The sequence below is a fragment of the Gopherus flavomarginatus genome, chromosome 3 (genome assembly GCF_025201925.1).
Source record: "Gopherus flavomarginatus isolate rGopFla2 chromosome 3, rGopFla2.mat.asm, whole genome shotgun sequence".
NCBI classification, from domain to species: Eukaryota; Metazoa; Chordata; order Testudines; family Testudinidae; genus Gopherus; species Gopherus flavomarginatus.
This window is the reverse complement of record NC_066619.1, coordinates 36,935,582-36,963,036: the sequence shown is the minus strand read 5'-3', so window position 1 is coordinate 36,963,036 and position 27,455 is coordinate 36,935,582. Positions and strand designations below refer to the sequence as shown.

The 27,455-nt window shown below is 42.8% G+C and overlaps 1 protein-coding gene across 3 annotated transcripts in view; it reads right to left on the bottom strand.

The window, feature by feature from the left end:
- The window catches only part of GPBP1 (GC-rich promoter binding protein 1), a 65,109-nt gene that overhangs the window by 25,759 nt on the left and 11,895 nt on the right, over positions 1–27,455 (bottom strand). For all 3 annotated transcript variants that reach the window (XM_050947043.1, XM_050947042.1, XM_050947044.1), the window contains exon 4: positions 5,977–6,096. In XM_050947043.1, the coding sequence (XP_050803000.1) occupies positions 5,977–6,039 (63 nt within the window). In that variant the 5' untranslated portion in view covers positions 6,040–6,096. The remainder of the gene's footprint in view (positions 1–5,976; positions 6,097–27,455) is intronic.

Below are 27,455 nucleotides of genomic sequence, written 5' to 3'. Positions count from 1 at the left end.
CTGACAGGCCCGGCCCAGCCCTAGGTTGCAGAGTGTCAGTGGAGTACTGCAGGCACTGCAGTGCCGTCAGGTTGCACTTTCCAGCCCTATTCTGTGAACGATCACTAATAAGGGCTTGATCCTGCAAACACTCATCACAGCACAGCACACAGCCACTGACCTCAAGGGGGCTGCACATCTGGAAGCACCTGGATGTGGGTAGGGCTCAGGTGAAGCCCAGGTTTGTGCTGGCTCATTGCATAGAATGGAAACTCACCCTCTGCCTGATGGTGGCTGTAGAAGCTACTTGCAATGCTCCCAACAGTGATCCAAGAATGAGAGCACCAACCTCAGACGCCCCTCCCTCGGCCCCAACCCAGTCCCAGCCTGGACCTGCTGCAGGTGGGGGGGGGGGAGGTGCCTGTCCCCCCCAGCCCAGGTGCTGCTGCGGGGAGAGAGAGTTGGGGGGAATCCTCTCTCTGCACCATAGCCCCAGGGCAGCCTGTACCCCAATCCCCTCAACCCCTGCCCCACCCCAGAGCCCAAACTCCCAGCTGGACCCCTCTCCCACCTGCATCCCAACCCTCTGCCCCAGCCCTGGGCCCCTCATCCTGGCCCCACCCAAGAGCCTGCACCCTCAGCCCCGAGTACCCCAACCCTCTGTCCCAGCCATGACCCCTTCCCACATTCCGAACCCATCAGCTCCACCCCACCACATGAATTTTGTTATGTGCACCAATATGGAAGTGATGTTCCATTTGGGGCCACCTCTTTGGACACTGTACTTTAATCCTCCAAAATCAGGTCTCTCTAGGCACATTCTCGCATATATGCTATTATCTTCTCAGATTACCCAACTGTCATGCCTCATCTGGAGTACTGTGTCCAGTTTGGGGCCCCACACTACAAGAAGGACATGGAAAAATTGGAAAAAAAGAGTCCAGTGGAGGGCAACAAAAATGATTAGGGGGCTGGGGTACATGACTTAAGAGGAGAGGCTGAGGGAACTGGGATTGTTTAGTCTGCAGAAGAAAAGAATGAGGGGGTACTTGATAGCTGCTTTCAACTACCTGAGGGGGGGTTCCAAAGAGGATGGATCTAGACTGTTCTCAGTGGTACCAGATGACAGAAAAAGGAGTAATGTTCATTCATTTAAAAGTCTCAAGTTGTTGTGGGGGTGAGGTTAGGTTGGATATTAGGAAGAACTTTTTCACTAGGAGGGTGGTGAAGCACTGGAATGGGTTAACTAGGGAAGTGGTGGAATCTCCTTCCTTAGGCCTGGTCTACCCTTCAGGAGGTGGGCCGGGTGTGTGTGTGGAAGGAAAATCGATCTAAGTTACGCAACTTCCGCTACGTGAATAACGTAGCTGAAGTTACTGTACTTAGATCGACTCACCATGGTGTCTTTACCGCAGTGAGTCGACTGCGGCCACTCCCCCATCAACTCTGCCTGCGCCCCTCGCCGAGCTGGAGTACAGGAATCGACGGGAGAGCGCTTGGGGATCAATTTATCGCATCTACACTAGACACGATAAATCGATCCCTGCTGGATCAATCTCTGCCCACCGTTCCGGCCGGTAGTGAAGACATACCCTTAGAGGTTTTTAGAGTCAGGCTTGACAAAGCCCTGGCTGGGATGATTTAGTTGGGGATTGGTCCTGCTTTGAGCAGAGGGTTGGACTAGATCAGGGGTCGGCAACCTTTCAGAAGTAGGGTGCCGAGTCTTCAATTATTCACTCTAATTTAAGGTTTCACGTGCCAGTAATTCATTTTAACGTTTTTAGAAGGACTCTTTCTAAGAGTCTCTAATATATAACTAAACTATTGTTGTATGTAAAGTAACCAAGGTTTTTAAAATGTTTAAGAAGCTTCATTTAAAATTAAATAAAATGCAGAGCCCCCCGGACTGGTGACCAGGACCCGGGTAGTGTGAGTACCACTGAAAATCAGCTCGTGTGCTGCCTTCAGCACCTGTGCCATAGGTTGCCTACTCCTGGATTAGATAAACTCCTGAGGTCCCTTCCAACCCTGATATTCTACGATTAAGGCAATTTGGGTAGCTCCACACAAAACTGGTAATTTGTTGTGCAAGTAACTAGTCTGCTGACTAAAAATCAGAAGTACAACTGTCCACATTTCTGCATGCCTAACTTTCTGAAATTCAGATCCAAAACTGCTAATATTGGCAAAAAGCTTTAATTTTTTTAAATCAGGTAAACCATAGAGGCAGCCACAACCCAGTTTTGACATTTGGAGTTTTTCTAGGAAAATTTCAAGTACAAATCTGAACTCCCTTCCCAACACCACCTACAATGCTTCCTCCCTCTTTTCCTTAAAATACTCTCTCAAAACTCACTTCAGGCTTGCCTGAAAACAGTGAAATTCAATCAAGCCGATGATAACATTTTTTGGAACCACCTAGATGCATACATTCACCTCCCACACAACCATAAACTTACCTGGTCCACTATATTAACCCAGGATCTAACCCATCCCTTCCCTAAGGCCTCATCCCTTCCCTAAATCCCCACCCACTCCATACTACCTGCCCCCCCGTCGCTCGGTCTCCCTCACCCTCACTCACTTTCACCGGACTGGCACAGGGCGTTGGGGTTCAGGAGAGGGTGTGGGCTCTGGGCTGGGGCTAAAGGGTTTGCAATGTGGGAGGAGGCTCTGGGCTGAGCCTGGGGCAAGGGTACAGGAGGGGGTGAGAGGTTCAGGCTCTGGGAGAGTGTTTGGGTACAGGAGGCAGCTACGGGCTGGAGCAGGGTGTTTGGAAGTAGGACGGTGTACGGGGTGCTGGCTCCGAGAGGGGGGTCAGGGCTGGGGCAGGGTGTTGGGCTACAGGAGGGCGTATGGGGTGCTGGCTCTGGGATGTGGCTCAGGGCTGGGGCATGGCCTTGGGGTGCAGGAGGGGATTGTGAGTGCAGGTGGTGGTATGGGGTGCTGGCTCCAGGAGGGGGCTCAGGGTTGGGGTACGGCCTCCCGCCAGACAGCACTTACTGCAGGCAGCTCCGGTCCGTGGTGCATCGAGGCTAAGGCAGACTGCCTGCCTACCCCAGCCCCACACCACTCCTGGAAAGGGCCAACGCCCCTCTGTGGCCCCTGGGATGGCAGCTGGGGGACACATGGTCTGAGCACTGCCCCTCTCTGCAGGCACCACCCACAAAGCTCCCATTGGTCACAGTTTCTTGTTCTCAGCCAATGGGAACTGCGGGGGTTGTGCCTGCAGGCAGCAGCAGTGCACCAAGAAACCCTGTCGTCCTTCCCCCCGGGGCCATGCTGGTTGCTTTCGGGAGCGGCATGGGGCCACGGTAGACAGGTGTTGATACACCGTCGGAAATCACGATCGATGTGAGAGTCCCCAGGATCGACCAGTCGATTGCAATCGACAGGTTGGGGACCACTGGTCTAGCTGTTATGGTTATGCCAAAAACCTTGAAAAGCTGAACCAAGTGTAACCAATGCAAAGATATCAGAGTCTGCAGACAGGCTGGAAAAAATAGCTCTAAAATGTGAAAGGAAAGGGAGAATCTAATGAAGATCTATAGTCTACCCTGAGCAGCTACTTGTTTTGGTACCACAAGTGGCTGGGCATGGGAGAATAACACCATTTATTGTTTTTTCCCCAGTCAAGAAGCAGCCACAGCCAAGCAGGGCATCTGAGCTCCACTAAGGAGCCCAATAAAGCCCACAAGTATATTCAAACGTCAGCAAGCGAGACCGAAGCCCAGCAAGCATTCACTGTAAAAATCTGAAAAAAGTACATCCTCATTCTGAGTCTCAAGTGGTGAGAACTTGCTGCTCCCCTCCCCCATGTGACCTCTAAACAATATAGATGTCCTCCTATTTATCGGTGAAACATTACAACAAATAGAAAAACATAGCTGAGGAATAATATTTAAAATTAAAATGTTCAGTGACAGCAACACTTTCCTTGCTTTCCCATTCTGCTTCCAGAATTATAAACTGAACCTTGAAACAGGCTGCCAGTAAATATCTTATCACCACCAGGGGGAGCTGCATTTGTTGTATTATTGATAACCACTACAGACAAACAGAAATTGTAGAAGGCAGCTCATGGCTCATTTCTACATTCACACAGCTTGTAATACTGCATTTAAATGAAATTAGTTAAAGGAATTTAATTTTTTTTCTGTCCTTTGGGCCTACAACCCTTGGCATTCAAATAAAGAGTGTGGTAATGTACATGAGTCACAAGTCTCTACTCAAATTATTAAATGGACAGTAGCTATCAGATAATAGAGCTTGGCTTATCGACAACCTGGTTCATCTAAAGATGAGTAAGGAATAAACAAACTCAATATGTTTCTCCAAGTAGCTCAAAAGTTCCTTTAGCTCGGCAATTAACTCTTCAGAATGTTTAATAATAAACTCCCTCTTAACTGGCTAAATATTAATTACCCTTTTATTTAAAAAACTGTCAGTCCCATGTAAAAAAAGTTAAGCTATAAAGGTTTTATATACAAGTTCAAACAATGTAAGCATCTAAATTTGTTGAAAATAATTTGTGCATATACAAAGTCACGCAGTTCACATGTTCACCACACGATGGTGCTAGCGCTCTGCCAAGCTTGTGTTGGAGACAAAAGTAAGTTTTGTAATCAGGATCTCTATTGTTAATATCTGAAAATTGAGACGTTATCTGGCACTCCATTCTTCTAGCAAAGAGAAACGAAACTGATATTCAACATGGGAGAAGAAAGTGTGTTGCTTAATACGAAGTAATACGGCAGTCTTGCAAAAATCATTAAAGTTTACCAGCCTAGGTATAAAAAATTCTGTGCTGAATTGTTTGGGTTTTTTTTATGGGCGGAGGGAGGGAGAGAAAGACAACAACAACAACAACAACAACAACAACCTATCATCCTCAAAAAGAAACTCCCAGCAGTAGGTCAGGTCACATTTAGCCTAGCTGGAACATGGATCATGCATATTCAGACAATGTTCACAGAACCCTGACTTCTTGGTGTTGGGTTCTCCCAGTGCTACATTTATTTTGTATTAGTACTCAGGTCAGCTATTAAGAAAAGAGGTTTCTGACAATGATGCATTAGCTAGAAAAAAGTACTGCCAACAGGTACTGGTGAAAAAAGCTTTGGTTCTTCAAAAAGAGCTTAAATAGAACCCAAGCTAAATACATCTAGTTTAAGTGACCATACTTGTAGCATTAGACAGAGAAGCTTGCAAGCCGCAAAGTCACTATCTGACTTTCTCCAAGTCCATGGTGTTTGAATTCCCGAGGATCTATTTTCTTTATAAAAACCATGATTAGAAATAAATGGACACCACAGGAGCTTGAAGTCCTGGATCTGAAGGACCTTGACACTATAGCCCACCATAAAGCATCAGAGAAGAGTTCAAGTCTGCCATATCAAAATACTAAATAAAGATCTTGTTTATAAGCAATTAGAAGGTGAGAGATCTGGATCTGTACCTCTTCCTAATCTGTACTTTTGGTTTCAAACTAAGAGCTACCTTAGTGACTGTTCTGCCTATACGGAAATCAGGAAGTTGGGATCAGAAGTGGAAGATGTGGTTATGTTTACAAATAACCCTTCCTGCTCCTAAATTTTATGTTCTCATCCTAAATCCAGTATTGAACATTGCATACAGACCATAACACGGAAAGCAGCCTGTAAATAAAGGGTGCAAGGTCCACAGAATGCATTCCACCTATTACTTTTTTTAATTATTATTTAACAACTTTACAACAGGGGAATATGAAGTCACATGATTATTATGCAACTGTCATGGTTATGAAAGAGGAAACTCAGATATAAAAGGCTGAACATTAGAGCAGATTTCAGTGATGCCAGAAACCTGGCTTTTTCATTCGAAGTTGCTACTTCATGACGACAGAACAAGTACACCAACGGAGGGTGCTAAAAAATAAATATCATTACATGTACAGCCTACTTCTTAAAATTTCTTAGGATATCCTTGTATATTCAGAAGGACTCCAGAAAAAGGTACCTTTGTTGATGATGGCGGAGTAGGAAAATTAAGCCAGGCTGGAGCAAAGTCATGCTGCGCCATTTAGGTCCAGTCTCTCCAAATCAGTGAAACAAGGCTTCAGCACCTCATGGCAAGTCCCTGTCATTTGGTAAAGAAAGTGGATACATTTTAGACTTGTATCTTAACAGTATAATGCATAATTTTGTCTTATATCCAACCATGTCTCAATTTTCTGATACTACTTTCAAGAACAAATCTACTCACAACCCCGTAATATCAGAGTTCCTCAAACATTAGTAACCGCCCTCCCAACACCTGCTAAGTAGGTAAGACACAAACCAAGTAACTTGCCCAAGGTCACACAGGAAATCTGTGGCAGAGTCAGCTCCTACATCCCAGTTCAAAACCATCCTTCCTCTTAAAGAATATTTCAAATCCGAGTTTCTATAATTAAGCCTCTATCCATATTTAGGCATCTAATAAAGTGGCTTGATATTCAGAGCTGAGAAGCACCCAAAATTCTCACTAGAGCCAACGGATATTGTGGAAGCTCAGCTCTTCTAAAAGGCAGGCCAGGCCCCTTGCTCAAGTATTCTGGAATTAAGTATCTCTGGTTTTGTAAGAACTATAATTTTACTGCAGTAAACTAACCATTTCATTCTCATTAGAATTTTCTCTGTAGAAGTTAAATATAAAGTCTGTGGAGATTAAATTTTTGTATCATTAGAAGGAATACTGTCAGACCACAAGATACAAAAATTAAATTATAACTGAATCAACTACATACCCCATGTAGTTTTTTACTCTGGAATTAGCTAATTAGCTACCACAGAAAGAGCACATACTAACATGCATTAATTGAGAGCACAGAATTGTATTTTTGTACTATTTCGTGATTCAAACATTTGCCATTTAAAGTGACTCAATGTTTGAGTATTTGCAAACATGAGAAAGTACAAGAGTTTGAATACAGTACTGGAGAAAAAAAAGTCTCAAGACAGTTCCTAAAATTAACAGAAGTATTCATAAATAGGTATTTTTTAGTTGATTTAGTAAATTAGTGGCTATGGGCTTGTCTACACTTAAAAAGCTAAGCTCCTGCAGTGCTTCAGTGAGGACACTACCTATGCCAACAGAAGGGGTTCTCCCAATGCATAAGTATCCACCTCCCCAAGAGGTGATAGGTAGATTGACAGAAGTCTCCTGTCAACCTAGTGCTGTCTATACAGGGGCTAGGTCAGCTTAACTGTGTTGCTGTGAATTTATGCAACGTAGTCATACTTACCTAATTTCCTAGTGTAGACCAGACCTCAGCTGCTATGTCCCAGTGCATGTGCAAGAAATTGGACAGGTTTAGAGCTTACACAAAATTGCTCATCCCCAGAGATATACCCTGCATTAGAAAAAATACGTACTGCCCAGCATAGCAGGCTGATAGCAACCTCTGGCTGCAGGTTAGAGAGCATTTAAAAAAAAAACAAAGCCAGAAGAGAATTAGGACTGGGATGTTGAAAGATGGAAGGAAGCGGGGGAAAACACCATTTTCCTCCCTCAGAAGTCTGGAAATCCTGCTTTATACCACATTACACCCTACAAACAACTAAACATCAAGAAAACACTAGACACAATAGCATACGGCCTAGCATATGGCTAGTAACTGAACTGCATCAGTAAATGGGATAGAAAAGACAACATGCTAACATCTTAGATTAACAGAGCTACTGGATACGTGTCCTGGAACTAAGAGCGTGCAAGCTTTAGTTAAAAACTGATCGTGTGTGTCATTTTAAGTATGCTCTGTTGGAGATTTAAACAGAAAAAAGTTAAATGAATGTCTGCTCATGCATTGGAATATTAGGGTACCAAATGAATATCTGAGTTTTCTCACTGTTCCGTACAATAGTGATGGCATACTAATTTTCAAGTTAAAAACAGAATTTAGAGTGTATTATTCTTTGAAATCTAAAACTACTAATCACAAACTATTATATTCTATACCAAAATAGGTACAGAACGTAATTATTTTGGGAGAATGTAATCAAGGTATTTTTGGGAAAAAATTAGACGACATGCAAATTGTTGGTGGCAGGAGAGAGGCATTTTAGGAGGTAGAGAAGTGGGGAAAGGGCAGAACAGAGGTCAGAAGTTTGGGGCTTCACCAAGGGAAGAAAGATAATTGGGGATGGGTGAGGGGTTGGAGGACTCAGATGCCTGGCAGACAGTAAGTGGGAAGTAAAGGTCAGGGACACCTGTCAGCCCCACATTCTACTCGTATATGCCAGGATCTGGGGAGTCTTAAGCCCCTCTCCCTACCCCCTATGTGAGCTGGGATATGGAGGGGCCTTTCCTCTCCATGGGGTGCCTCAGCTCACCCCTCCCCCTGTGTGTACGCCAAGATCTGGGGACCCTTGCTTATCTATTGGGGTCTAACCCCACCCATGCCCCTTCATGTGAGCCAGGTTGGGGGGAAGGAACAGGGGCTTGCCTTTTGGCAGGGGTTTTGAGCCCCTCTCCCTATCCCCCTCAGGTGGACTGTAGTCTGTCCCCCAGGGGAGTCTGAGCTCTGCTCCCTACCCTACCATGTGTGTCAAGATCTGGAGGGGCCCTGGACCCTCTCCATCTATGGGAGCCTGACCTCTCCTCCATCATGTGAGCCAGGTTTGGGGTGAGCTTGCTCATTTACTGCGGGGTCTGAGTCCCGCTCTCTACTCCCACATGAGCCAGGATCTAGGAAGCCTGCCTTCTCTGTATGGTAAGCTTAGGCGTTGTCTACACTACAAAGTTCTGTCGGCAAAAACAGGAGACAGATACACACTATAAAGCTACTTTTGGCAGCAAAACTCTGCTGTTTTGCAGATAAAATAAAACCATCTCAATGAGAGGCATAAAGCTTTTTGCTGCAAAGTTAAAGCAGCAGTGTAGATACTGCTGTTTGTTTTGTCGACAGAACTGGCTTTTGACAGTATCCCACAATGCATGCCGTGACTGCTCTGCTCACTGTTTTGATCTCTGCTGCCCTTCAGGCATGCGCCTCTCTTTCAAAGATCGGGAAGTATCTGACAGCTGGGCACGCTGTTCCCTTTGGGGAACAAAGAGCAAATCATTAACGTGGAAGGAATGCTCCTATTCTGTCCTGCACTGGGAACGGCAGGCAGACTGCTGCAGGGAGGGGGATGGGACTGCTGTGCTGCTTTGACATTCTTCAAAGAGCTGCTCAGGACACGGAGATAACCACAGAACTACTGGCAGGCAGAACAGGATGGTTCGGGAAAGACTCTGCGCAGAGCAGAGCCTGGGGCTGATGTGCGGGGTGTCCCCCTACCTCAGCATAGGTCAGCCAGCCTGCTCTCTCCCCTGCCCCAGACACACCACTCTCCTCTCCCTCCCGCCCACACTGCAGTTGACAAAGGAGCTGACAATCTACTGGGATGCACCTGGGAAGAGGGGATTGAGAAACCCACATCATGTAACACTGTACCTGCCCCATGAGGCACTATAAACTCTTCCAAAAGATCCTGCGGCCAGTTGCACAGTGAGATAGCTACAACAGTGCACTGCTCTCTATGCCGATGCATCTACATTAACAGCTCTTGCACTCTGCTGACATAAGGCTCTTGTGTGGACATGTAACAGCCGTTTTAATTACAGCGCTTTAATTAAAGCAGCATTAACTTTTGCGGACAAAGCTCTGTAGTGTAGACCAGACCTCAGAGCATGCACCAAGAACACTGCTGACCCTGAAGTGCGGAACTGAGAATGGGCTGAGCATACATGACTTATCAGAAAATCTACAGCACCTGGAGTGAGGTGTGGGGAGAAAGAACAGCAACACTCTCTGGCCTTGGCTACACTTGCGAGTTACAGTGCAATAGAGCAGCCCTGGGCGCCCTAGCTCACTCTCCATCCACACTGGCAAGGCACGTAGAGCGCTCTGACTCCATGGTTACAGCACTGTTGGTACTCCACCTCTGCGAGTGGAATAATGTTTGCTGCGCCCCCACTGGAGTATCGCGGCGCCAGTGTGAAAGAGGTGTTGCATTACTGCACTGTGATCAGCCTTCGGAAACGTCCCATAATCCCCTTAAGTGGCCACTCTTGTCATTGTTGTGAAATCAGATGCAGAATGCGGAAATGCCCTTTCAAAGCTCCATTTTGGAGAAGCTGGCTGCTTATCAGCTCCAAGAAAAAGCAAACATTTATTGTTTGCTTTCAGTGAGTGAGAGAGGGGAGGGGGGGGGAGAGGTGGGTCTGAACTTACAAGACAGCATGTTGACACTCAGCACCCCAAAAACCCACCCATTCTCCCCCCACGTACACACACACCCTGTCACACTCCACCCCACATCGTTTGAAAAGCACGCTGCAGTTACTTGCATGCTGGGATAGCTACCCATAATGCACTGCTCCCAACGCCGCTGCAAATGTGGCCATGTCAGTGCGCTTGAAGTGGTCAGTGTGAACAGACTGCAGCGCTTTCCCTACTGCGCTCTACGAAGGCGGGTTTAACTCACAGCGCTCTACTGCCTTGGCTACACAGATGCTTTACAGTGCTGCAAGTTTCTTGCTCAGGAGTGTGAAAAAACACAGATGCAATAGCGTTTTAGGTACCAAAACAATATTTTTCCTGTGTTTAATCATGTGGCACTAGTTCTCCCTAATTTTAACTGAACTGCAGATGGAAGAATTGTTTCCAATAAAGTCTTCCATGGTCACATGAACATAAGATAATAAATCAGCCCAACACAGACGTGCAATGAAATCAGGAAAATGTGAATTCATATCTACATGTTTACAGTAAGTTACTTTAGAAATGCTTATGGTCTGTTAGGAATGCAAAACTAAGTGTATGCTAACATTTCTATGTCTTCTCTGAATATGCAATATAGTATATCAACTACAGCTTGTGACAAACTGATGATCAGACATTTGTATTAGGCCTGCAGACTAGATAGCTACTTTCTGAAGTAAACTAAAAGTGTGGGTTATGGAGATATTAACATGATGCCTGAGACCTAAATTTCATTCTTTTCACTATATGAAAAAAATAAAAAAAAATTATGCCTTTGATTCATCTAGTTGAATTTGCTAAAAATGCAACCTCAAAACATATGCCAACAAAAAACAAAACCACATAATCACTTACTGCCTAGATTAGGTCAAGTTGTACACCTCTACCCCGATATAACACAACCCGATATAACATGAATTTGGATATAACATGGTAAAACAGTGCTCAGAGGAGGCGGGACTCCGTACTCCGGCAGATCAAAGCAAGTTTGATATAACGCGGTTTCACTTATAATGCAGTAAGATTTTTTGGCTCCCAAGGACAGCGTTATACCGGTGTAGAGGTGTATATCAAGATTCTTATGTATAACTGCCCAGATTACCCCAATATAATACTTGTATTAACATTTAAATTTATTTAAAACCTCCAGGCGTGGTGGCACGTGCCTGTAATCCCAGATACTTGGGAAGCTGATGCTGGCGGATCGCTTGAGCTCAAAGGTTCTGTGCTGTGGAGTGCTATGCAGATTGGGGGTCCAGTGCTAGTGACAGCCTGGCCAGCAGGTGGCTGAAGGCCTGGCTAGAACAACAGGAATAACGTGTTGTGATGGCGCTCTCTCTGAGAGAGCTGACTTACTAGTCAATCAAGGTAATTTAAACACAAGATTAAAATAGTTAAATTAATCTAATCATGGAATTGTTGACTGAGACTGGGGAAGTTTTATAACTGCATATACATTTTTTTGCTTGCAGTTCTAAAAACAAATACACAAAACAAAAACATCAGGGCCCAAGAATAAAAAATATTTAAATAGCATGCATAACTGTTGTATCATGACTTGGAGAAAGCCTGGCAGATGAAAATTTTTTTTTATTTATGTATCACCTCCACATTAAAAGAGTAAAATTAATTTTAATCAATCAACTTAAGGAAGAAACTATAATAAAGTTTTCTTCATGCATGACCTATAAATCTGAATACTCAATTAAGTAGTAACTCTGGACAAAGACATTTTACAGCAACAGAGAAGTTGGTCCACCTGTGACGTTGTGCAGTCTATATGGTTTTATAAAAATTTAATAAGTGAACAGATGTAACAGATGCGCTTCATGCAAAAGATCTCTTGTAAGGTATCATTACAAAGCTTATAATCTACTGAGTGTGATCATCCTATTTGTAAAATGTACCACTTGTATCTGAAGCTAGAAATATGAAATAACTCTGAGGGCCTATTGCAGTTATGCAAAGTGTGGGCCATTAATGGTGGTTTGAAATCCTGACTCCCATTAACTAGGACCACCGTCTGCAAATGGCTGTGTTTTATCTGTAAGTCTTCCTGTATACCTGTGTGCTGGCAAATGGGCAATGAAGTCTTGCAGTGACATGTAATCATGTCACCTGAACTAGAATCCACCTTTAACCTGGTATTTTTCCATTGAGAAGGAGAGGGTGGGAACTCAGAAAGGGACAAAAGGATTCCCGCCTTATGCAAAAGATATATAAAGAGATGGAAGAGAACAAAGGGGGAGAAGAGCCATCAGGGCCTAGCTATCACCTGAGCTGGAACAAGAGCTGTACCAGGGGCAAGAACTGTGCCCAGGTCTAGAAGGTGTCCAGTCTGAGGAAAAAACGTACTGAAGCATCTCTGAGGGTAAGATTATCTGTATTCAGTTTGATTAGACATAGATTTGTGCATTTTATTTTAATTCTGTTTGGTGACTTACTTTGTTCTGTCTGTTACTACTTGGAACCACTTAAATCCTACTTTCTGTATTTAATAAAAATCACTTGACTTATTAATTAACTCAGAGTATGTACTAATACCATGCACATCTCTCTATCAGTGTTATAGAGGGTGAAAGATTTATGAGTTTACCCTGCATAAGCTTTATACAGGGTAAAACGGATTTATTTGGGTTTAGACTCCATTGGGATTTGGGCATCTGAGTGCTAAAGGCAAGCACACTTCTATGAGCTGTTTTCAGGTAAACCTGCAGCTTTGGGGCAGGTAATTCAGACCATGGGTCTGTGTTACAGCAGACAGGAGTGTCTAGCTCAGCAGGACAGGGTGCTGGCAGGGAAAACAGGAGCAGAAGTAATCTTGGCACATCAGGTGGCAGCTCCCAAGAGGGTTTCTGTGATCCAACCCGTCACACCAACATTTTAATAAACGGGGCTTATTGTAGTGCATGATAAAAAAACAGCCACAATGCTCACGTGTGCAAAGGATATAAACTGTCACGTCCTAAAGCAACACTAAACAAGATTCAGTCCTCAAATTTTTAGACAGCTAATATTTTCAGTGATAAGTATAGCATGAATAGTCAGAGACAATGAACACCTGGTTTCCATATGATGTAAAGTCTAAAACAGATTTTACATAAAAGAAGACTAATCCAATACCAGAACCCAAAACCTGAACAATCCTGTCAACATTTAAAATGAGAAAAATTGTTTTCCATTAAAGCCGAACCCATTGTGGTGAGTCAACATCAGATGAGTTTTTACAGTAGGAAGCTTTTTTTTTTATACCAGTTATAAAAATACCTGAACACACAGCTTTTTAGGTAAAATTGACAATTATTTGCACTTCTAAAGTACCTTCCGCTTTCAAGGATATCAAAAAGTACTGTAGAAAACATTACGTCTTACAACATTTGTGTAAAGCGGACAAGTATGTTTATTTTTATTTAAAAACACAGCTAAGAAAAAATGAGGCACAGAAGAATTATATGAATTAGAGGTCAGATGAGAGTTTTGTGGAGATGCTGGGAACAGAATCTAAATTAGATCTCCTTACTCCCAGAATTGTGCATAAGCCATAAAAGATCATCCTTCCTCTGAGGTAGTATCTCAGCCACCTGTGCTAGTATATACTGAAAAGTGTTCATTTGAATCGAGTTGGGTAACAAAGAGCAACTGGATGGGAGTGTTTCTAGTGAGATTCCACAGAGACTGGTATCTGATTCTAGTCAACATCATCATCATCAGAACATCTGAAAGTAAATATAAAAGTCACTGCTGATTTGCAGATGACACAAATATTGGCAGATTGGTAAATAACGAGAACAGGCCAGTCGAAGTGCTCTGAATACCTTGGTAAGCTTGGCCTATTCAAACAAAATGTGTTTTAATACAGCCAAATGCAAAATTACACATTCAGGAACAAGGAACATAGGTAATACCAACAACAGAGGAACTGTACCCTGGAAAGCAGACATTCTACAAAGGAGACATGGGTCACAGTGAACGTGTAATTGAATATGAAATCCCAGATCCATGCTGTGGCACATAGGGGTAACATGATCCTTGGACATAAAAACAGTGGAGCAGGAACAGGAAGTGATTTTACCTTGGTATATGGCATTGGTGAGGCCAATACTAGAATACCGCATACAGGTAAAACTATGACATGAGAAAAGGATGTTGAAAACTAGAGAGTGTTAATAGAGACTAAATTGATATGGAGGCTGGAAAAATGCCTTTAAATGAGGCCTTCCCTACACTACAAATACTTTGTTGGTATAGCTATACTGGCAGAGGCCCCCAGGGTATACGCAGCTTATACCAATGGAAGGCATTTTTCTGTCATTTTAGGGCTTGTCTAAACTTAAAACACTACAGGGACACAGTTGCAGTGCTTCAGCGTAGATAGTACCTATGCCAACAGGAGGCACTTTCCCTTTGGCATAGATAATCCACCTCCCTGAGAAGCGGTAGCTAGGCTGATGGAAGAATTGTTCCATTGACCTATTGATGCCTATATGGTGACTTAGGCTGGTTTAACAACGTCACTCAGGGTGTGGATTTTTAAATTGACCTAATCTTCTAAAGTAGACCAGGCCTTAGTGAAACCACCACCCTGAATGACACTGTCTATGCCAACAGAAGCACTCTTCTGTCAGCACAGCTACAGCTACACTAGCAGTTTTGCTGGCATAGATATGCCTGCTGGGGAATTTGTTTTCACGCAAGCCTGATCAACACAGCTATGTTAACAAAACTTTGCAGCGTACATCCACTCTGAGAGATTTAAAGAACTTAGTATGTTTAGCTTATAAAAAAAGATGACAGAGATAACTTGATTACAGTTTAAGTGCCTTCACTGGAATACGATATAGGGTACTACAGCGGAGAGAAGCATAAGAACCACCAATGGCTGGAAGCTGAAGCCAGACATATTCTAATTGGGGGAAAAAAAGCAAGTTTTTAAACAGTTTTAGGGCAATTATCCATTGGAACAAATTCCAAAGGGGAGTGGTAGATTCATCATCTCTTGATATCATCAAGACTGGAAGCCTTTCTAGATATGCTTTAGCCAATCAAGTTATTGACATTAATACAGGGATTATGGTGAAATTTAATTGCTTTGATATACAGATCAGACTAGATGATCTAATGGCCCTTTCATGAATCCTAGAAATTAAAATCAAGTTTTCCTTCTGCTTTGATACCAGATTACTCGTATAAAGAGCTTTATTTTAATATTTAAAGGACTATTAACATCAGTTTAGCTGACTTCTGCCTGAAATTACATTTTTTAAAGAACACTTTTTAAGTAGTAAACCCTAAAACTTGAAAAAATTTTTAAAAAATATTAAGAATTTTGCTGCTTCCTTGTTTATGTTTATAAGGGATTTGTCAGCAAGGGAGAACCTGACTATTGAAGCTGAACAGCTAAACTAACTACACAAAGACAAATGAAATAAGAGCAATACTTTCACTAACTCCCTTCAGTTAACAGTAATATTACAGGTACTTACAAGTACAGGAGGCAGAAATATTCCATGAAAATTCAATTTTCAAGTTGAGTACATCTCTTTAAACTAAAGTTTGTTATATTTAAACAGCAACGTTCTTTTGAAGTTAAGACCACATTAATTAAAAGGAGGATGGCTTAATCTTTACTTTTAATGGGATAATTCTAACTTGTTTGTACTGCCCTACTTGCATTTTATAAAAATTATCTCCGGAACAGTAAAACTCCTAAGCCACAATTTAAAAAAAAATATATATATTTTTTTTAGTAGAATTTATACAGTGTATTCTACCAACTTCATTATCAGAAAGTTATTTTGATTTTGTTTTAAGTGGGGGTGGGAGAAGGCACGAAATTCATAGCAATGGTTGCTTCTCACCTAACTCTGAATTTTCCTCATTATCCTTCCTCCAATAGTCAAATACTAAACCTGTCCCCTTAGTGAACAGAGCAGAACACGTCATCTCAGAGTTTTCTACTTCCAGTGCAAATCAATGACAAAATTTACACTGAGTTGCTTCTTAATTTGTTTTCTGCTTTTATTATAAATTTAAAAATTGTATCTGAACTTTTTAATCAACTACTGATTTTCAGGGGAATTATCTTTGAGCTAACAATGTCTATTAATATTCAAGCTGTATTTACAAAATTAAATTGGCAGTTACATAGGCCACCTTAAAGAAAATAAGACCATAGAGCCGCGGCATTAAATACACATGAAAAAAAGATTCAGCTGTGAAAACTGTTATGAAGCCAAGTGTAAGGTTTTCATTAATTCACTGAAAATCCACTGTCTGTTAACTAGCTCAAATTTCAATAAAAATGTACCATTTCTTGCTACAAATAAGGGATATTGGAAAATATAAATAAATTGGAAAAAATATGAGATGCTTGCCTATGCAAGTGTATATGCAGTGTATTTTCTTAGACACATTTTGAGATCATGAGGCCTAAAATTATACCTACGCTTTGGTTGTTGGGAGTTGGACACCTGTAAACAATTTTTCTGCACTTGGTCCTATTTGCATGCAGAATATTGAAAAGTACATGAATGTGCACATTACATAGCAGAAACTGATTTGGGAGGCGGGGGGGACTTCTATTATATGGTAGACGGCATGGATAGCTATAAGATACGACTGTACTTCATTCATGTTCTTTTCAAGAGCCCTCAAAATTTTCTTGAGCATGCGTGCACACACACAGAAAAGTAGCACCGGGTGGGTGGGGTTTGACAGGGAATTATCTTGCTACTCTCATATACCAAGAGACATATTTGTGGCTTGTGCATCTTATTTTTTTGAACTCATTTACATTAGAAAGAAAACAAACCCTGCTGTGTCTGCAGAATTTATTCAAGAAGCAAGATTCAAAGCAAGTCCCAGCTTTAGAACCATTAATAGGAATACACTCCAACTTCACAAATATAAAAATCTAACAACCCTAGTCTGCTGCAGTTATATGCCTATACTCATGATGCTTTCTTGCTGAGGAAGCATGGAAACAATGTTAAAGAAACAAAAGCAGAAACTGAAAAATTGTTTGCTTGTGTTCCAAAATGACCACCTTTCTACAAAATAAGGCTCTTTCTTTTAGAAATACATAAACCCTGATCTCGTACCAAAAGACACCTCCAAAGCAGTTTGTATGACATGTTGCTGTCTCAGGGCATAAGTAGATTTCTCTCTTTTTTTTTTTTTTTTTAAAAGAAACGAATATGTAAACAAAACAATGTGAGGAACAGGTTGTTAAAGTTTTAAATTCAGAACATGATAGGGCAAAAATAGATAATGCAGGTGGTCATAAAAAAAGATATTACTGAACTTTTAAGAGAGGTCTGAAGGAGGACTGTGTTGGATGTTTAGTGCATCGTAACAGATATCATTCCAGGTGAAGGGTGGTGTAAAGATGCAAGAGTGGGAGGACTACGTAAACGGGGCAACAAGATCTTTGAGTTGACATGAAGAGACAGAACAGGAAAAAATAAAAAATGACCAAATGGTTACTAAATAGAAAGTTCTGGGCCCAGCAATCTAGCGATAGTGCAACTCCTATGCAATTCTGTGGATGTGTCTTCATCAAGAGAATTTTACCATTGCAACTTGCATCAGTTTGATGGAACCAGGGCAAGCCGCAATCTTCTACACCATACACTAGTCATCCAGTTTTAAGTCACACACTTCAGAGTACACATGGCAAAACTCCCTATAAGCAAGTAGAAGGCCTGTGGATTGCTTTACCCTAACAGCTCCCTATCTTGGCATGTACATATACTGTAATAAGCACAATATAAATCATGGGTATATCTGGATTCTTCTTTTGCTTGTTCTGAAAGGTTCTGACTAGCATAAGGAGCCATGAATGTGCTGGAAGGGGAAGCTAAACCTTCACACTTCCAGAAGCCATGGCAAAGAGTTGGCAGCTGTCTCTGCACCTGCTAACAGACCAACTCTGGTCCTGGAGATCCAATACTAGAAGAGGAGTTTATAGCAATGCTGTGGTTATAATTACCAGTTTCAATTTTAAGTCCTCCTTTTTAGTTGCTTAAAAGTTTATCAAAATTTAACCATTTGACTAGACTTTTCCACAGTTGCTTTCTGCCTCAGGACTTACTTTATTTTTAATGTTTCATTGAAAACTCCTGTCACTTCTGAAAGTGATATTAGGTAGTTTTGCCAATTTTATCATGCACCTGTTGTGCACTTCCCTGTTCAAAGAGGTGGATATTTTTTTGTTGTTTTTTAAGAGCTCAGGTTCTTCCATGCTTCAGAGCAGGGGTTGGGGCAACCGACAGAACGCAAACTGATTTTTAGAGGCACTCTGCTGTCAGCTGGGGTCCCAGCTGCCGGCCCCGCTCAGCTCACTGCCTGCCTGGATGAACAGAACTCCAGGCTAGCAACAGGCTGAGTGGGGCCAGTGGCTTAGACTACCGCTGGCCCCACTCAGCCCACTGCCAGTCTGGAGTTCTGTCCGCTGGTCCCTGTAAATGTAAAATCTATTACTGGCACGCAAAACCTTAAATTACAGTAAAAAAACAAACCATCACTTCTCAAAGGTTGCTGACCGCTGCTTTAGAGCGGAAACCTGAAATTTAGCAGAGGAATAGTCCTGGTTTCAGAGGAGCACTTTTTGTTATCTGCATGAAAACTGTCACATGCAGTAAAGCTTGAGCAGCTTACTACCAAAAGCCCCAAACATGACATCTGCACTGAACATGATTCAACCCACAGTGTACCCTAGCTACCACCTGCATTGAGCATGCTCCAAATCATCACTGAGCCTGCGGTAGGCCTAGCAGAGCTATACCTCTGGAGGGTTTGGGGATTTTTTCAGGGGAAAAGGGAGGACAAGAAAGAAGAAATGCAGCAACCATCTCCCACTTTGACACAGAGGAAGATTCACAGGATTGGGAAACTAGAAGATCATGAGTTCAGATCTGACCTTCTCCAGACTGGTGTTAGTACTTTGTACTTGGTAATTGTTATGGTATGGGTAGGAGGAATCACCTGGTGGCAAATAGATAGCACACTTTTATTTATAAGATGAGAGGGCACAGAGGTTTAACAACGTCACGTCTGGCAGAGCAGGGACTAGACCCCAGATCTCTAATATGGCAAGTCTCACTTAACCTCACTGTCTTTCAAAATGAATGGGTCATATCTGTGCTTGACTATGGTATCTGTAACTACTAGCTCACACTACTTTAGTCAAGAAATTCTTGATTCCAAATATTCCTATACTGTATAGCAAACGGTTGTGAAAGTGTGTTTTGCATCCCACTCAAGTTGCTGATCCACATATAGGGCAACTACCTACAACAGTGCATACTACTACCACCACCACGTTACTGAAGTGATGAAAGTATGCCATGGAGCTGGAGGTCCTATCCTAACTTAGTGGATAATCCATCCTGGGCCACTAGTAGGATTCAACATGATGCAGTTTGTTTTCCCAGTATACTTAAAACGAACAAAAAAAAAAACCACACATACACACCCCCCATCCATCTAGGAAATCAAATACAAAAAGCTACATTAAAAGTATTTGCCAAGTCAACCATTCAAGCCAGAATAAAGGTTACTAGCACATCCTTAATTCGGTCATTTCGCATGTAGGCAATGTGACACAGCGCTTAAGTAAATGATCATATACCAATTGTTCAACAGAATCCCTGCCTCATTTAGTGCACAGAACGAACAATGAATAAAGAAGAGGACTGTAAGAGAAAGCATGTTCTCCCGTGTCTAAAGTATTGGATTAGAGCCCATGACAGCAGAGTTCTATACCTAACTCTGTCACAGACTTCCTATGGGATGTTGGGCAAGACTCTGCTAATGCCTATGCACAAAAGGGAGGCGAGGGGAACAGTGCATGGACAATCTTAATTTTGGCTTTTCCTAAGTGGAGTGTACTTTGCAATCTTAATGTTCTTTTAACAATTTTTTTTATGCAACTTTATTTCCAGCACTTCCACCTTTGGTTGGCACTGTTTCAGAGCAAAATCAATCTCCTTATTGTTTCAATGTCTTCAATCCTTTTCATTTTTTTGTTCCTTCACTCTTTTGTTGCGAAAGGGAATGGTTTTTTTTGGTTTTTTTTTTTTTTGGGGGGGGGGGGGGAGATGCAGGGGGGTTAGGTAAAATCTCTCTTTCCTGTGTTCCACTTCAGGATCCAGAGCTCTGAGTGATTCAGGCCCAGGTCTTAACACAGAACGTCCTTCCAGGCTCCTCTATGCACACAACCCAGTTCCTCCCTTCACCTACTCTAATGGGGACACTGGAAAATGTACAATTTTGGGGGCGGAGAGAGAAAGAAGGCAGGTGTGTGCTCGAGCATCATGGTGTGTCCTGTACTTGGGAGAAGGCAGCATGGTAATGAATAACCCCGTTCTCTTTCAGAGATCTGGTGTTTGGGAGAAACATGCCAGATTTCTCTAACCTAGAGAAAGCTCCTGATCATTCATTCAGCTTTAGGAATGGCTTGCTTTGCTTACAAAGCAAGAGTGACTATGACTCACTTAAGGGTTCTCCTTAAGCTGAGTCAGACTCTTGAGGTTGGAAGCAGCAAAGTCCATGGACCGAGGGGCAGGGGAGATTGTCTCCTCCCGAGTCCCTGAAGCATGGTTACCCAGCTGGTAGGGAGACTACACCTTCCTTTTTGAGGCCTGTAAATTCCCTCTATTGAATCCTGATCATTTTTAAAGGTGGAAGAATCTGTTCTCAACTGACTCTCTTAATTGGATCTAATTACCAGGGCAGCACTATAGAGACCTCAGCCTCTATGGGACACCTGCCAGTAACACTTTTCTTTTTGGAGGTGACCAATGAGGCCCTGCTGCCCTCCCCTTCAGGGCAGAGATAAGACCACACAATCCTATATGGCAAGGCTTTGAAAAGCCACCCAATAACCTCTCTGTTGAGAATGCCGGGATTCTGGCGTAGATGTTCTACACCATCTCTTCTGTCCACGCTGGGACAGTCTGAAGTCTTGGGATTCAGTGTCTTAGGCACTAAGAACTGGCCACTTAACACTGTTGGAATGGCAGACCTCACAAGAGCAGAGCCACTTCTCCGACCAGTCCCCAAGACTGTTCACAGTGAGGTCACAGGAAACGGTGAAGAGCCTGAGCAGCTATGCTCAGGACTATGGAGACCTGATGACTTGATGGCGTGAGTCAAGTCTATGGGGCTGACCCAGTAATGGCTCGATTCAAACTGTTGCCAAGGAAGAGTATGCAGACAGGATAGCCTTGAGAGCAATACCAGAACACATGGTCAGTGCATAAAAGCACTAGCAGAATTTTGACTAGAAGACTTGACTGCGAGTCACCAGCACTTGAAACAGATCAGTAAATTCCTTTTACTGCTGGCTTAAGATTCTGAAGATACCTGTTCCAAGAGATAATTTCCACTACATGCGTCTGACGAAGTGGGTATTCACCCATGAAAGCTTATGCTCCAATATGTCTGTTAGTCTGCAAGGTGCCACAGGACTCTTTATTTCTATTCCAAGAGGTCACTTTCCTCTGCAACGTCCTTTTTTCCTACTATGTTTTCCAATCTACCCCTACGTTTTTCCTAAGGAATCTCGTGATGATTACAACAATTCATGACAGCTCATATGGATGTAGGATATGGCAGGACTGGCCACGCTGGGTGACCAGACACTGAATAACCCAAAAGAGAAACTCCTCTGGGTTTGTAAAAAATAGTCACTTTGGCCAACATTGCAAGAAGCATTGGCAGGCTCCAAAAGGATCCATTTCAAGCATTATTAGTTCAAGAGGGACTTATGAAACAAACCTCTAGAGGGGAGGTATGAGAAAAGCCTTGAACTCAAAAAGTTTATGTTCTGAAAGCTAATGGAGACTTTAACACTACATTATATGAAGTTTATCCACTGCTGTCTGAGGCTTCACTACCACTTATTTTAAAGAAAAATGTACCTCTTCACTGCCAAATTGAATGTTTACAGTAAAGTCATCCATTAGATTCACATGCCCTCCCTATCCAGCTATATTAAAACGTGATCGTAATAAGGTAGAATTATGGTCTCAAGCTGTGGACTATGGAGTTCCTCTTGCAGTTTCACAGAAATTAAAATCTGTATAATAGGAGTGTTAAAAGAGGAGGTGGTCCACAAAAAGCTCTGAATCTCCCTTCACATAGGGGGTTGGTGTGCCTAGGGTAGTTTTGATATGGATATGGCTCTTTAGGTAGGTTTATTTTTGACAAAGTGTATTAGGCAAATCCTGGGAAATTCTGATGGCACTCCACATTTCCCTATCTCATGGCAAGGGTCAGAAAACAGGGGGAACCCTCCTGGCTTCTCTCCTGCCATCCCCAGTAAGGGGGTGGGGTGGGGGGGGAAGAACACCATGAAGTATCTTTGCTGGTGGAGAAAGGAACAAGGAATTGCAGAGGACAAGTAAAGGCCAAACACAGGGCATTAAAGTGTCAGATTGGCTCTGCTACTGTCCATTTAGCTAACTGAAGGAGGCACACCCAGGAGTTCCAAACTGGTGTCAGCCAGCTTCAAAAATCTGTGCTATGAACTACATATATGAATTGGAGGCATTTAAAGTTTAGTTAGCAGGCTGCATGGTGGTGGAAAAAAATTCTTTATCCAAAGTGATATAGTTCCAACCATATTAGACAGAATTTAACTCTGCTCTCACAGCTACACTACCAGCTCTGATACAGTCTATTCAAGCACTGAATAAGCATACCAACTATTCCGTATGTAAGTAAATACATACAGCCCACATTACTTTGGACATCTTTCCAACATCAGAAAGAATAGCAACTTCAGAACTGAAGACTGGCATTAAGTGTCAACTGGGGACTGAGTAAATCAATCTTCTGCCAGTTAAAACTCATCAGCACAATAAAACATAAGCCACTTGCTCTAATGGAAATGGGCCTGGAGATACTCACTACATTCCAAAAGAAAGAGGAATAAGCTAACAAAATGAAAAATTTGAGAGTCCTAGTTTCTAAAGTAGTTACAACAAAAAACGAACACCCCCACCCCCAGAAACATGACTCACTCTTTGTTGGTTAGAAATACACCTTTCCTCTTGCTAAGCATGATTTGTACTTCTGATCTGCCAGGAAAAAGACTGGTTTCTCTTGCTGAACAAAGCTGATTTTGATGACACTCATTGTTGAATACTAAAATTAGATGTTTTGACAGAGCCTTGATGAAAATGTCAGATTATACCAATAATGAATAACTTCAAGTGTCTTTATCATTCAGAGTATTAAGACTTCAGCCACCTCATTTTTAGACATTTAGCAATTCTCAGACTGTTAAAAGATCAAGATACAACACAGAAAGCAAATGTAAATAAATTCAACGTTCTTGGAAAAAAGATTAAACGTGCATTCATCACACATTTGGTTGAAATGCTTTTAAGCCGTCTGCATGGCTCTGTTAGCATGTCAATACATGTTTAAATAGCCTGAAAGATGGACCTAACAATCTACTCTAGGGCCTTGGCTACACTCACACTTCACAGCGCTGCAACTGGGGTATGAAAAAACACGCCCCTGGGCGCTGCAAGATACAGCGCTGTAAAGCGTCAGTGTAATCAGGGCAGCAGCGCTGGGAGCGCCGCTCCCAGCGCTGCACGCTACACCCGTAAGGGATGTGGTTTACATGCAGCGCTGGGAGAGCTCTCTCCCAGCGCTGCTGCTCTGACTACACTCACACTTCAAAGCGCTGCCGGGGCAGCGTTCCCGCAGCGCTGCCGGGGCAGCGCTTTGAAATTCCAGATGTAGCCATACCCTAGGACTAAGCCTACGAAACAGAGCAAGCACTGCCCCTGCCACCACTCTACAAAGGCTATATGTATTTCATTTCCATCAGCACATCTTCACTCACAAGTTCCATACCGAAAAATCAGTTCTGTCCATCACCATCATCTGTCAGCAGCAGGAGAGCCTTGCAACCTCTATTCTCTTTGCTCTCCTGGGCATGCCACAGGCAGCAGGCCAGAGATAATCCTGCTCTTTGCCAGTCCTCAACCCGCCAGTCCCATTCTGGGAAGAGAGAAGTTACCCTGGGGCCACACTTCTTCCTGCCTTCCCCTTCCATTCAGTGACAAATATAGTGTCAGTGCTGCTCTGCTCCTTCCAGGTTTTTCCCATCCTCAAACCCTGATATTCTATGAAATCTATGAAAAAACTGGCTCCAGAGACTGATCTGCTCACTCGCTGCCTCCATTAAAGGAGCAGCAGCAGTTGGGTACTTGGTACTCCTTCCCTCCCTCTCCCCATCCCCCAACTTCCCGCGCCAGAAAAAGGGACAGTGATTCATCAGCCCAACTCAGCACACTCTTCATAATAAAGACTGCTATTTGCTCCGCGTGACCAAGGTTTCTCAAGGCCTGGTTCCAACAGTGTTTGATTTATGTAAAAATTAATTTCAAAATTAAATGAAACATCTCTTAACCTTAGAGAGGTAAAGTAACAAAAAGCAAGGCTCAGATTTTAATGCCAGAAAGGATCATCATCTAATCTGATCTCCTATACAACACACGGGTCATAGAACTTCATGCAGCGACTCCTGCATTGAGCACAGTAACTTGTGGCTGAACTAGAGTAATACCTTTTAGAAAGGCATCCTACATGGATTTGAAGACATTATCAAGTGATGATGAAACCACCCAAACTAATTGTTACTTAGCCAACATCATTAATTACCCTCACACTGTTCAAGTGTGCCCCTTATTTTGACTTTTCCTAGTTTCAACTTCCAGATACAATCTTGTTTTGCACTCTCTTATTAGGTTACAGACATCCCCAGTATCAAATCTCATTCCTTTGTAACAAAGAGTCCTGTAGCACATTAGACCAACAGATGTATTGGAGCATGAGTGAGTATTCACCCATGAAAGCTCATGCTCCAATACGTCTGTTGGCCTATAACAGGCCTGCACAACATGCAGCCCGCGTGGGCTCACTAGGTGGGCTCATTGTGCAGCCCGCAGGGGGGTGAGTAGGCAAGCGATGGATGAGGGAGGGGGGCTGCAGAGGTGGGCGAGGAGGCGAGTGTGCGGGCAGTGGCGGGGGGTGAGTAGGCGAACCAGGGAGGTGGAGGGGCTCAGGAGGCGAGTAAGGAGTCAGTGGCTGACCTGTTCTACTGATCTGGTCTAGCTCCCATCCCCTCTCCAAGGGTTGCAGTTGTCTGGAGGTGCTGCCTTCCATGCCTGCCTCATTCACACTTCATTCATTCAACAGGGCAATTGATTACAAAGTTGGGTGAAGATCTTATTCTACTTCTAGCAAAAAGACATTTTTCTTGTACCTTAAATTATACTACCTTAGGGGCCCACTATAACACATTACCAAGGTTCAATACTGCTGTTTCGGTAGGGCAGCGCTGGGGAAGGAGGGTGTGTTTCCACGGGGCAGGCTTATTTCGGGGGGCTGGGTGGCACGGGGGGGGGTGTTGTGTTGGGGGCGGGCTTGGCAGCGCTGGTGGCAGGGTTCGGCACTCAGCTGTTATCTTTGGAGTAATAAGGCCCTCGCCGCTTTATGAGTTGCGCAGGCCTGATCTATAAGGTGCCACAGGACTCTTCTGCTGCTTTTACAGATCCAGACTAACACGGCTACCCCTCTGATATTATTCTTTTGTAGTTTGTGATCAAGGTGTCTCAGTCTTCATATTGAGCGCCTCAGATCTCTCAATGAATAAAGTTTGTTTTCCAAAATTTGAATTATTGCAGCATTTTCTTGAACCCTCTCCAACACTTCACCATCCTTTTAAAAGTGCTGACATTGAAACTGGACACAACATTCTAGGAACAGTCTCACCAATAGCACATATAGAAGTAAGGAGGAGGGATAGCTCAGTGATTTGAGCATTGGCCTGCTAAACCCAGGGTTGTGAGTTCAGTCCTTGAGGGGGCCATTTAGGGAACTGGGGTAAAAATCTGTCTGGGGATTGGTCCTGCTTTGAGCAGGGGGTTGGACTAGATGACCTCCTGAGGTCCCTTCCAACCCTGATATTCTATGATTCTAAGTAACATCTCCCTGATCCTGTTTCTCTTAAAATATTATACTCTTAAAATATTATAAACTGTTGACTTGCTAGTTGTGAAGCTCAAGTGCCAGGGTCTCTTTTCAAAGGCCAATTCACTTTTCTTCAAAATATCAAAAGCAAGATATACCCTGCAACTAATCTGCATTAACTTGAGACCTCATCTCTGGCAACTGAGGATTCAGGCGTTTCAATTTTAAAGGCTGAATCATTTCAGGTCTGAAAAAGTTAACACAAATAAAAGCAGGACACTTCTAGTACTCATTATAAATTTAAAGTTCAGTTGTATTTCCCTACCTGACCCACTAATACAAAGTTCTTCTTAAAACTTTATAGTAAAAGCCAGAGGGAACGTGAGGTGTTAACTGCACTAAGAGCCTCATAGAAGTAGTGCTCCAGTTAAAAGGCCTGTACACATTCCATTCCTTAGCTACAAAAAGCTTCTTAAAAAACAAAGTCATACCAGTATAGTATTACAAGCACTTAATTGAACTCTTCCCCCAAGCAAAGAAGAGGTAAGGAAACCATGTCAGGCCTAATTCAGATCAGAGGAAGGACATTAGATTATAGAGGCCATCCCCACAAAATTTTAAAATGTGTCCTGTTTAACTTGCTTAACCAGTTTCTAATTGAAGACAGGAATGATGGTCCTTTAGTTAAAGCATCGGGTGGGGATTCAGAAGATTGTGCCAGCTCTGGCACAGATTTCCAGTGTGCGACCTCAGACAAGTCAACCTCTGCATTTCTTTAGCTACAAAATAGAAACACTTCCGTAGCTTCAAAAGGTACTGGAGGCTAAATTCATTAATTATGAAGTGCTCAAATATCAGTGACAAATGCTATTTAAAAGCCACTAGATAGCAACATGTAGTTGTATAAAGACTACACAAAGATCAACTCTTTTTAAAATGCAAAGCTTTTAGGTTAACACTGTAAATATGTTACAGTACATAGTGAAAAGGAGGTTGATAGCCAGAATGATAGCAACAGGACCACCAAACAGATGGTGACTAACTTTACATCTCTTCCTATTTGGGGGGCACATACTTTATAAGTTTGAGCAGTTCAATTTTAAATGGAAAGAAGCTTTTAAAAAAAAAGACACAAGCAATTGTTTAGTCTATTACTACAAGTGAAACTCAAGCTCATTATGAGCAAAAGACTGGAAATACAGTTCAGTACTTC